We start from the raw sequence: 12,540 nt of genomic DNA on the forward strand, positions 1-12,540 counted from the left end.
GAGACTACAACGGGTCCTACTGAAAGGTGAACTGTCACGCTGGAGGGAGGTTACCAGTGGAGTTGCTCAAGGATCGGTTTTGGGACCAATCTTCTTTAATCTTTTTATTACTGACCTCGGCACAAAAAGTGAGAGTGTGCTAATAAAGTCTGCGGATGATACAAAGCTGGGAGGTATTGCCAATTTAGAGAAGGACAGGGATATCATACAGGAGGATCTGGATGACCTCGTAAACTGGAGTAATAGTAATAGGATGAAATTTAATAGTGAGAAGTGTAAGGTCATGCATTTAGGGATTAATAACAAGAATTGTAGTAATAAGATGGGGACGCATCAACTAGAAGTAACGGAAGAAGAGAAGGACCTTGGAGTATTGGTTGATCATAGGAGGACTATGAGCCGCCAATGTGATATGGCTGTGAAAAAGGTTAATGCGGTCTTGGGATGCATCAGGAGAGGTATTTCCAGTAGAGATAAGGAGGTGTTAGTACCTTTATACAAGGCACCGGTGAGACCTCACCTGGAATACTGTGTGCAGTTCTGGTCTCCCATGTTTAAGGAGGATGAATTCAAACTGGAACAGGTACAGAGAAGGGCTGCTAGGATGATCCGAGGAATGGAAAACTTGTCTTATGAAAGGAGACTCAAGGAGCTTGGCTTGTTTAGCCTAACTAAAAGAAGATTATGGGGAGATAGGATTGCTCTCTATAAATATATCAGAGGAATAAATACCAGAGAGGGAGGGGAATTATTTAAGCTCAGTACCAATGTGGACACAAGAACAAATGGATATAAACTGGTCATTGGGAAGTTTAGACTTGAAATTAGACAAAGGTTTCTAACCATCAGAGAAGTGAAGTTTTGGAATAGCCTTCCAAGGGAAGCAGTGGGGACAAAAGATCACAGAATCATAGAATATCAGGGTTGGAAGGGACCTCAGGAGGTGATCTAGTCCAACCCCCTGCTCAAAGCAGGACCAATCCCCAATTAAATCATCCCAGCCAGGGCTTTGTCAAGCCTGACCTTAAAAACTTCTAAGGAAGGAGATTCTACCACCTCCCTAGGTAATGCATTCCAGTGTTTCACCAGTGAAAAAGTTTTTCCTAATATCCAACCTAAACCTCCCCCACTGCAACTTGAGACCATTACTCCTTGTCCTGTCCTCTTCTACCACTGACAATAGTCTAGAACCATCCTCTCTGGAACCACCTCTCAGGTAGTTGAAAGCAGCTATCAAATCCCCCCTCATTCTTCTCTTCTGCAGACTAAACAATCCCAGTTCCCTCAGCCTCTCCTCATAACTCATGTGTTCCAGACCCCTAATCATTTTTGTTGCCCTTCGCTGGACTCTCTCCAATTTATCCACATCCTTCTTGTAGTGTGGGGCCCAAAACTGGACACAGTACTCCAGATGAGGCCTCACCAATGTTGAATAGAGGGGACGATCACGTCCCTCGATCTGCTCGCTATGCCCCTACTTATACATCCCAAAATGCCATTGGCCTTCTTGGCAACAAGGGCACACTGCTGACTCATATCCAGCTTCTCGTCCACTGTCACCCCTAGGTCCTTTTCCGCAGAACTGCCTAGCCATTCGGTCCCTAGTCTATAGATCTATCTGGCTTTAAGATTAAACTTGATAAGTTTATGGAGGAGATGGTATGATGGATAACATGGTTTTGGTAATTAAATATTCATGGTAAATAGGCCCAATAGCCTGTGATGGGATATTAGATGGGGTGGGATCGGAGTTACCCGGGAAAGAATTTTCTGTAGTATCTGGCTGGTGAATCTTAGCGATATTTGCGGTCAGAAAGGAATTTTCCTCCAGAGCAGATTGGAAGAGGCCCTGGAGGTTTTTCGCCTTCCTCTGTAGCATGGGACACGGGTCACTTGCTGGAGGATTCTCTGCTCCTTGAAGTCTTTAAGCTACGATTTGAGGACTTCAATAGCTCAGACATAGGTGAGAGGTTTTTTGCAGGAGTGGGTGGGTGAAATTCTGTGGCCTGCGTTGTGCAGGAGGTCAGACTAGATGATCATAGTGGTCCCTTCTGACCTTAGTATCTATGAATCTATGACAGCATGTTTCGGACACCAGGAAGATGCAAAGCTTCCAGGTGGATCATGTGCTGGATGCAAAAGTCCCATAGGCAGAGTGCTTCCTGACCGAGAGCGGTCAAGCTCACTTCCCCTTGCCTGTTGACATACAACATCGAGGCCTGGAGCAGCTCTTGATGAGCCAGTCATCGAGGTATGAGTAAACCTCAATATCCTGATGTCTGAGGTAAGCCGCCACCACCAACATGCATTTGGTAAACACCCTCAGCACTGTTCCTTGGCCGAAAGGGGGCATTGCAAACTGGTAGTGGGTGGTCCCCACCATGAAACGTAGAAAACATGTGTGTCCATGGAATATTGATATATGTATGTGTCCTTCAGATCAATGGCGGTGTACTAGTCTACCGGATCCAGAGAAGAAATGATGGAGGCCAGGGAGACCATGCAAAACTTCAACTTCTTGTGATATTTGTTGAGGTTTTGCAGGTCTAGGATAGGCTGTAGACTCTCCTTGGCCTTTGGGATTAAAAAACAGTGAGAGTAAAACCCCTTGCCCCTTAAAGGCAGTGCGATTTCCTCCACAGCTCCCATCTGCAGAAGGCCTTGCACCTCCTGAGCGAGAAGACTCTTGTGAGAGGGGTCCCTGAAGAGGGACAGGGACGGGGACAGGGGGATGTGAGAGGAGGACGTGAGAGGGGGACAAAAGTAAACTGCAGGGTATACCCCTCTGCCACAGTGCTGAGGGCCCATCGGTCCAACGTTATACAAGCCCAGGCAGGCAGGAGGGGGACAGGTGGTTAGAAAGTAACTGGGGAGTAGGATCAAGGACACAGGCTGGAAGGTCAGCCTGGAGCACACCTCAAAATGTGCACACCCCACTTATCAACCTGTTGGCTATGGGTGGAGCTCGAATGAGCATAGGATGCTGGCTGGTAACCTTGCCGGCACTCAGCCATTGACCGTTTTATGGAAGGGCTCAGGCTGAGGTTGGCTTCCAAACATCTTGGTCTGTTGCAGCTTAAACCGCGCCCCCAGGATGTACAGGCCCAGTGTGCCCAGGGTTGCCCATAAGTTTTTCAGACCATGTAATTTAGTGTCTGTTTGCTCAGAGAACAGTGCCAAGCCATCAAATGGGAGGGTTCTGAATGGACTGCTGAACCTCCATTGAAAGGCCCGATGACAGTAACCAGAACACCCACCTCATGGAGATGGCAGAGGCCAGGGTTCAGGCGCCGAGCCCGCTGCATCTGAGGCTGCTTGGAGGGCTACCCTTGCCACTGCCTTACCCTCATCAAGGATAGCTAGGAATTCCTTCCTGGGTTCCTCTGGCTGCGAGTCAGAGAACTTGGCCATAGACTGCCAGATATTAAAATCATAGCAGCCAAGTAAAGGCTGGTGGTTGGCCACCTGGGAGCTGGAGGCTGGAAGTCGAATAAATGTTTCTTCCAAAGAGATTGAGCCTGTTTGCCTCTGTTTTTGGGCATTGCACCTGGCCCTGTCTGTCATGCTCATTGACTGTGGACACAACCAGTGAGGTTGGGGCAGGATCAGTGTACAAATATTCATACCCCTCAGCGGGGACATAGTATTTACACTCTGCAGGCTTGGAGGGGGCGGTGGGAAGAGAGAGAGGAGGGATGAAGGCATCTGCCACACGGTTTTAGTGATTTTTGCCACTTCCTTATGTACAGTCAATGCCACTTAAAACATCAAAGAGGGAGTCTGAGGGCTCCGCCAACTCCTCCGCTTCCAGCCCCAGGTTTGAGGCGACCCTCTTTCAGACCTCTTGGTGAGCCTTGGCATCATCCTGGGGAACTGGGTGAGAGGGCTCAGTTATCGCCTTATCAGGAGAAGATGAGGAGGCGGATATTGGAGGGTCTGTCACCTCTGCCACCTCCACCATGGTGGCCTCACTCAAGGCTGGGTGTCCCTGAGAAGCCCGATCTAAGTCTGCATCCGAGTCGGGGGCAGGCAGGAGACTGTTGCCGAATGTTTGTCAGATGTCCCCAAGGCTAACCTATACCCCCGCAATGGATGGGGAAATCCCCCAGGAGTTCCAGAGTTGCTGGGGGAAGGCCACTGGCCCTGACGCCATGCGGTCCTGTGGGGAATGCCAGTGCCCCTGGCCCACGAGCAGGCTCTCATCCTCTTGTCGGAGCCTGAAGAGGGATACACATGTCTGGGGGACCAGGACGATGCCGAGGCCATCTGGCTAACCCAATCCTGTCGATGCCGATCCAGACCTCCACTGAGGATCTGAACAAGGGTGATGACTCTCGATGCTGTGATCCTGGTGGTCAGCAGCGGTGTTTGGCAGATCGGTGATCTACGCCTGCCGCTTAGTGAGCAGTGCCACTCTGTCGAGCAGGACCGGAAGCAAGTAGACCGCCGTGTTAGGGATCAATGATGTGTCTGTGGCGAACCGTATCGACAGTCTGGCGACCGGTGGTAGGGCTCTGGGGACCAGCAACTCGATCTGCTGGAGCAGTGCCATGCACTGGGAGAGCAGTTCGGGCACTCACAGTACTGGGGCTGCGAGGACAGGTGCTGCCCTTCTGCAGGTCTGTGCCAGCCCACTGGTGATCGCCACCTCGAGCCCAAGGAGCGCTGCCTGGAGTCCGGGGATAGTCCAGGGACAGACAGACACTGGGAACTCGGGCCAACGAGCCGACCCATGTCCAGGGCCTGGTGGGTCTATTTATAGCGCACACTAGAGAGAGAACCACTAATGGAATAGATTGCCTGAGCAACCAGTGTTTCAGCAACTGTCATGGGAGGTAAGAAGGAACTGAAAGAGAGCAGGGTCGTCAGGCCCCTACACTGACACTATGAGCGTGCAACGCCAGAGGGACTAGAACCGACCCAACAAGATATTGCTCAGGGAAACATTTCCGGCAATTGTTCTTGGGGAACACAAATATCTACATTGGAATGGACATGTGCAAGCACTCAGAGAACTAAAATTTGAATTGCACATATTTTAAATATATAGAAAGGAATAAAAAACAAAAACTAAATAAAAATGTACTAACTACATATTATCTGCTTTTAGGCCTCCTAGAAATGATTACCAAAACACTATTATGCTAATCAACTAATAAGAATATAACAATCAATTGAATTTTGAAAAATCTCAGCCTTTAATACCAAGAAACAAATTCCATCAATGATTGAGGTCTACTGAATTGAAGAAAAACTTTGAATAAATCAGTTGTGTGCCAATAAGAGATTTTTCTAACCTCTGTACAGTATGTGTATGATGGTTCATTTTATCTAGCTCTCAATCACTTCTGAGATACTGTACAGATCAAAATGAAACCAGCTTGTGGATGTACAGGAAGTAACCGAAAGATGTACAGAATTAAACCATGTGACCTGTGGTAATATCTTGCTATCAGAGGCTAACAGAACAGTGAGAAAAGACCTTTGAAGCATTACGTAAGTGTTCTGGAGTAAATTATAATAGCCTACACAAGTGCATGCATACATCTAATGGCCACAATGAACCAGCTGATAAATTAATTTTGCCTAAGTGGTTTTAAAGCAAATACAGAAACTATTTACTCCTTTGTAATTCTAGGAACAGCTCCTGATCAAATCAGTGAAACCATATTTGAATGGCTATACAGTCTCAACATCAATACCAACAAGTTAAAACAAAGCAATCAAGAGAATTTGCTCTCTTTGATAAAACCTTAGCTGTTAAATTAATATAATCTGGAGTAGGGAGAGTAAATTTAGTGTTTCTGCAAGTATCAAATTGACTGGCTTGAATACTGAAGTTCTTTGTCTACACAAAGAGCAATACCACTATAATCATTCTTACATCACCCTACCCATGTGATTCATCCTTGTTCCGGATAGATCATTCCTTCAGAATTTAATCTTAATTCATTCTTTGGTTGTCTTGAAGCTGCCAACAGTAGTGCCAATTATGATGGCAAATTTTGTAATGTGACTACCAGATCACTAGAAATCGAAGTCATATCACCAACCACATTCATTTTCTGTGAAACTGCATTTTACTGCATGCCTAGGGGTATGCAAGAAAAGATGGTATTGTCTAACTTTATCCCCTTATTCATCATTTAGCAAAGATATGCACATTTATTTCTCTCATGTCAGAAACTATTCCGTCAAGGCCCTTAATTTTTCTTCTATGAATTCCTTCCAAATTTGCTGATTTCCTTCTATTATTGAGGTGTTTGGAACTATGTGCAGTCTTCTTCATGGTGGTGCATCAATGTCATGCAGTGAGGGGCAAACAACTTCCTAATAGCCAGTTTGGTCATGAGAAGAGGTGTTTAAAATAATGTCATGTAATGCTTTAGATGGGTCTAAAAGCAAGAATGCTTCCATGCTTTCCTGTCTATAAATGCATAAAAATGTCTAGGGCACTTTATATAACTATACACCAGTGGGAATCTTCTGATCTTTTTACCTCCAGAATAAAAAATTTCAGTACTTCAACTTTAACTAAAGTAGCTTTTAAAGGAATGGCACAGTAAGTTATTTCATTCTCCACACAGTCAATTATATAGCTTCAATTTACTTTGCAGCACAATCCAGCTACACTGGCTCCTATGCTCTCACTTTGTTCTGGAGTGAGACTTTAAAATCTCAGGAGTTCAAGTTTAAATCTTAATCTAATTACTTCTCTTTGTGGATATTTTTGTTCTTAAATAAAAAGTGTTATACAATGACTAGTCCACAGCTCAAAGCTGCCACCTCTAGGTACTATATGATGCTCTTCTGCAATACATTATGTTCCTGTTGTTCAATTTCTTGAAGATCTCAAAAGGTAAATCATCAAAATTTGTCCTAGAAAGACTTTTAAAAATCTGTACATTTTGAATATAGTTCAACTGAAATTCTTTCATCTTACTCACATGTGAATACTCATTTGGCCCATACTACTTTCACAATTCATGGAACAACAATCGATTATTTAATAATCTGTTTTATACTGCTGGTCTTGTATGTTCACTAATTGCAGATTTGGTTTCACTGAATAATACTTTTCAGATGTGGGCCTACAGCTCTCATTATCATCATCATCACGAGCTGTATGTCCACACTAAGGTTGAAATAGATCCCTATGTTATCAACAAGTTCCTTTTATTACAATAATTACTGCTTTTTTAAAATTTTCTACATATTGCCGGTAAAAACATTTAAAACAGACGCAGATTACTCTGAAACATCCTAAGAAAAGTATTTGTAGAGTGAAATTTAGAAGCTTTAAATTATTTGTTTAAGCATTTATTAAATCACTATTACTAGAGTGGTCACTATCTAAAAAATTCACATTGTCCAACAGCAGTGATGACAGGAGATAATGGTTCAGAAGTTTTGACTTTAATAAAAATTTAAAAGACATTTACTGAAGTTGTCTTATGTCAACTGAACTGGAAACCCTTTTTTATATCAGGGCCTAAAGTCAAGGTTCTGTGTTTCTCCTGCAAGAGCCAATGAGATTACTAACATTTAAAGCTACCTAAAGAATTACACTGCATTCCCTGAATGCCTTACGGTGCTTTAAAAGTTGGAGATGTCTCGAACTATAGCCCAAGAAAAACTGATTTTAAAAATTGCGTTTAATTATAAACATCAAACTCCACATCTGTGTTCTGTTAATGTAAACAGGCTTTTTAATTTAAAAAAGCCTTTGAATTTACCTTCAAGAAAGTAGCACAACAGCTTTTACCTCCAGGACTTATTTCAGTTTTTCCAGAGATTCTGCCACAGCAGCAAGACTGACCGTTCAGTTTACCTTATAGTATATGATACAACTGTACTACAATTTTTGTTTTGTAATACAGCTATGTCCCTGCACGTGCTAACAAGACGATAGTGAAATCGAAATAAGTAAATGAACAAAAAAGTGTACTTCTCATGTCAACAGTTCAAATTGCACAAAACCATAAGCTCCTATTCTGTACTATTTTACTCAGTCTCAGTTTTCTGAGCTCATGGTCAGCTTGAAAACTGAGTTACCATCTACATTAAGAAATGGTACAATAATCTTTCTAAGTAAGGACTGAAGAAGCTTATGGCACGAGTGTAAAACTAGAAATGAAATTATCCTCACAATTTTAAATTTATGGCTCATCACATTTTCAATTTGAGACTGCCATTTGCACAATACATGATCATTAACTTTGTGCACAAAAGAACAAAAGAAATATTAAAAGTATCCCAACCTGATATAAAGCAAGACTGTGTCCATATCTCTGCAGAGGTCCTTTTGATACAGGTACTACATTCCATATGTTACTGTCTAAATTATAGCTAAAAGATAAACAGAAAAGTAAATATTTTATTATCTCGAACAAAATGCTGGGTTTGCACATTTCTGAACACATGTAATTTTCTTGCATTATACGTACTAGACATAAAATGCCTATTTTTCTGAATGTTTTGTCTTATTCTGGGCTTCAATATTCCAGTATGGAATTGTGAAAAATCAGAAAAATGTAATTTTATAGGCATATATTACAAATAAAATTATGATTACAAGGCCCATTTGGCAAACTCTGCATTTCATGATTCATATCCAGTTTATAAATGCGTACAAATACAATAGTATGTTTACAGTGTTATTACAATAGTTAACATATGGTTTAAAACATACAGCATGTCTTTCAAAAAAGAAGGTGTGTCATAAATATAAAGGGAAGGGTAAACACCTTTAAAATCCCTCCTGGCCAGAGGAAAAACCCTTTCACCTGTAAAGGGTTAAGAAGCTAGGATAATCTCACTAGCACCTGACCAAAATGACCAATGAGGAGACAAGATACTTTCAAAAGCTGGGAAGAGGGAGAAGATCAAAGGGTCTGAGTCTGTCTGGGTGAGGCTTTTGCTGGGGACAGAACAGGAATGGAGTCTTAGAATTTAGTAAGTAATCTAGCTAGATATGCGTTAGATTCTGTTTGTTTAAATGGCTGAGAAAATAAGCTGTGCTGAATGGAATGTATATTCCTGTTTTTGTGTCTTTTTGTAACTTAACGTTTTGCCTAGAGGGATTCTCTATGTTTTGAACCTAATTACCCTGTAAGGTATTTACCATCCTGATTTTACAGAGGTGATTCTTTTACTTTTTCTTCTATTAAAATTCTTCTTCTAAGAACCTGATTGCTTTTTTCATTGTTCTTGAGATCCAAGGGTTTGGGTCTGTGTTCACCTATGCAAATTGGTGAAGATTTTTATCAAGCCTTCCCCAAGAACAGGGGTGTAGGGTTTGAGGAGGATTTGTGGGGGAAAAGGCCAAGCAGGCTCTTTCCCGGTTATATATCTGATAGACGCTTGGTGGTGGCAGCGATAAAGTCCAAGGGCAAAAGGTAAAATAGTTTGTACCTTGGGGAAGTTTTAACCTAAGCTGGTAAAAATAAGCTCAGGGGGTTTTTATGCAGGTCCCCACATCTGTACCCTAGAGTTCAGAGTTGGGAAGGAACATGGACAATGTGCAATGAGACTTCATTCTTTGCTTCAATCCAAAAAAGAAGTTACCTGAAATCATAGTTCCTTTCCTCATTTTACCATCCATGCCTGAACTTAATGCAACCTAAAACTGATGTGCAGTGCTGATGTGCACTGTTAAATAGCTATGGTATGCTACCTTAGAGGTATTTTAGTAATGGAGTGAAGCAATTACTTTGTATATATCATGTCAGATTCTACGGTCCAGCCAATAAACCATGGGGAAGGAGGGAGACACTTAGGACAAAAGCAGCTTTAAGCCACTTAGCTTTCCAGCTTCTCTCCTAATAGCGACGATATAAAATTGTACCAGATGCTAAAGGACCAGCTTTAGGCCTACTTTGTGCAAACAGAGCAGTAGAAAACAGTCACATCACACTGAAATATTGGGCCTATAGTTTGTTAAATGCTTTGGGATGAACATTGCTATATGTATACTATATTTTTATTCAATTTTCCAAATTCCTTTAATATACTGATTTTGTCAAGAAAATTCCTCTATCTTGCTCAAACAGCTTTCATTTATTTCAAGAAACCCTGAACCATTGTTTTAAGCATATATCTCTTGCCAAGACAGGTGAATAAAGTTATCATTTGATTCTAATTAGCACTCCCATCAGTTGCTAAGTAGTCCTTCCTTCCTGCCTGTGAAAACAGCCAAGAAATCATTTCCACTATCACCTTTGGAACCAAAATCCTCTTATTATTTCAAGCAAACATCAGCATCAAAAGGAACTAGCATCGGAAAAGTGTTAAGTTTTTACACATGCAGCCTTGTGATCTTGGTAAAGTCATTCTTGGTAAAACCGAATTACATGACACAAATATTCTAATTTAAACATTTTAAGTACCAGTACTGAAAAAACAAAAGGGACAAATTCTTCTCTGAGCGACGTAGGCACAAACAGAGAGTAACCTTATCGACTTTAATTATTTCCAATATATACTGAGGTAACTCACAGCAGAATTTGGCCCACAGTATTTAACTTTAGTCCTAGAAACACATTGTTCCCCTTAGTTCTTTAATCTCTCTTTTTCATGCACTTCCTCCACCACCAACACTCTGTCTCATCGAACCTTGCACAGTATTCAAGGTAGAAGCGGTAACAGAAGAAAGATACAATTGAGTTGGTCCTACTAGGGATGTAGGATGGCATCGCTGAGGGCTGGTGGCTGAGGGCTCCCCTGGAGCAGTATGTTATGCATTTGCTGATCACTTGTGTCAAGGTTCCTTCCCCACTCTGAACTCTAGGGTACAGATGTGGGGACCTGCATGAAAACCCCCCCTTAAGCTTCTTCTTACCAGATTAGGTTAAAAACTTCCCCAAGGTACAAACCTTGCCTTGTCCTTGAAAAGTATGCTGCCACCACCAGGCGTTTTAACTACAGAACAGGGAAAGAGACCACTTGGAGACGTCTTCCCCCAAAATATCCCTCTAAGCCCTACACCCCCTTTCCTGGAGAAGGCTTGATAAGAATCCTCACCAATTTGTACAGGTGAACCCAGTCTGAAGCCCTTAGATCCTAAGAACAATGAAAAACCAATCAGGTTCTTAAAAGAAGAATTTTAATTGAAGAAAAGGTAAAAGAATCACCTCTGTAAAATCAGGATGGTAAATACCTTACATGGTAATCAGATTCAAAACATAGAGAATCCCTCTAGGCAAAACGTTAAGTTACAAAAAGACTCAAAAACAGGAATATACATTCCCTCCAGCACAGCTTATTTTACCAGCCATTAAACAAAAGAAAATCTAACGCATTTTCTAACTAGACTACTTACTAACTTAACAGGAGTTGGAAGGCTGCATTCCTGATCTGTTCCCGGCAAAAGCATCACACAGACAGACAGACCCCTTTGTTCCCCCCCTCCTCCAGATTTGAAAGTATCTTGTCTCCTCACTGGTCATTTTGGGTCAGGTGCCAGCGAGGTTACAGGTGAAAGGGTTTTGCCTCTGGCCAGGAGGGATTTTATAGCACTGTATACAGAAAGGTGGTTACCCTTCTCTTTATATTTATGACAACTTGCAAAGTGAATAAATCTCTGGCAGGAGTCCCCCACTGAGTGAAGATGTCATGTACTACCAAATTGTGAAGTTCCCAATCCTGGTCGATCACAAAATGTCTGAGCAAGTCTGAGAATACATGCTGCATCCCAGGAACATAGGCTGCAGACAAGAGTATCTGGTCGTTAAAGTAACAATTCCAGAGATTGATCACCTCTGCACGTAATGCAGATTAACTCGTCCCTCCCTGTCTGTTGATATAAAAAACAATGGTGGTGTTGTCAGATGTAGTCAGGCATTGTGGCCTCCCTTCGAGCCAGAGGAGGAGGGAGCACTCTCTCCGCATAGTTGGGCAGAGTCCGGCCAGGCCCAGCCCTCCCACCAGAAGTTGAGAGGCGGGGTAGGAGGTACAAAAGGCGGAGCTCCTAGCCCAGTGGAGGCTGAGCCAGGGAAGAAAACAGATGCATCCGGTTTGCTGCTGCCCGCCGACCCTGCAGCCGAGCCACGTGACAGCCTGGACCTGGAGAGGCCCGAAGCTGAGGAGGAGCTGGAGCTGGTTGGACTACCAGCAGCCTAATACCCAGACGAACTGGAGACCACAGAGCTGAATCTGGAACTCTGGTAGAAAGTAGCCCAGGGGTTTAGTATGATGGTGCTGTGGCTTAACAGCTCGCCAGCGTGTTGTGGGAGGATCCCTGCTGACCCGGTGGTGGGACACCCTGCCACTCTTAGGGCCCTGGGTTGGAATGCAGTTGAGTTGGGCGGGCCTGCATTCCCCTACCCCTGCCACCCCTAGGGTGGCAATGTCCCCACCATAGGCCATGTGGCAGCACTCCCCTGCCTCAGGTATTAGCGCTATAGACTGCTTGCTAATGATCCCCTGCCTAAGGGTTAGCGCCATAGACTGCTTACCAGTTCTACCCTGCCTAGGGCCTCTTGACCATTTGGAATTTACCCTGTCACAAAGGCCAGGACCCTGCACCTACTCTGCTAATTC

General features: G+C 43.2%; 1 protein-coding gene across 11 annotated transcripts in view; it reads right to left on the bottom strand.

Annotated features, from left to right (window-relative positions):
* Window positions 1-12,540, bottom strand: part of ATRNL1 (attractin like 1) — a 1,086,620-nt gene that overhangs the window by 935,096 nt on the left and 138,984 nt on the right. For all 11 annotated transcript variants that reach the window (XM_073354269.2, XM_073354267.2, XM_073354264.2 and 8 more), the window contains exon 8: window positions 8,262-8,349. In XM_073354269.2, the coding sequence (XP_073210370.2) occupies window positions 8,262-8,349 (88 nt within the window). The remainder of the gene's footprint in view (window positions 1-8,261; window positions 8,350-12,540) is intronic.

This window comes from Lepidochelys kempii, chromosome 7 (genome assembly GCF_965140285.1).
Source record: "Lepidochelys kempii isolate rLepKem1 chromosome 7, rLepKem1.hap1, whole genome shotgun sequence".
Taxonomy (NCBI): Eukaryota; Metazoa; Chordata; order Testudines; family Cheloniidae; genus Lepidochelys; species Lepidochelys kempii.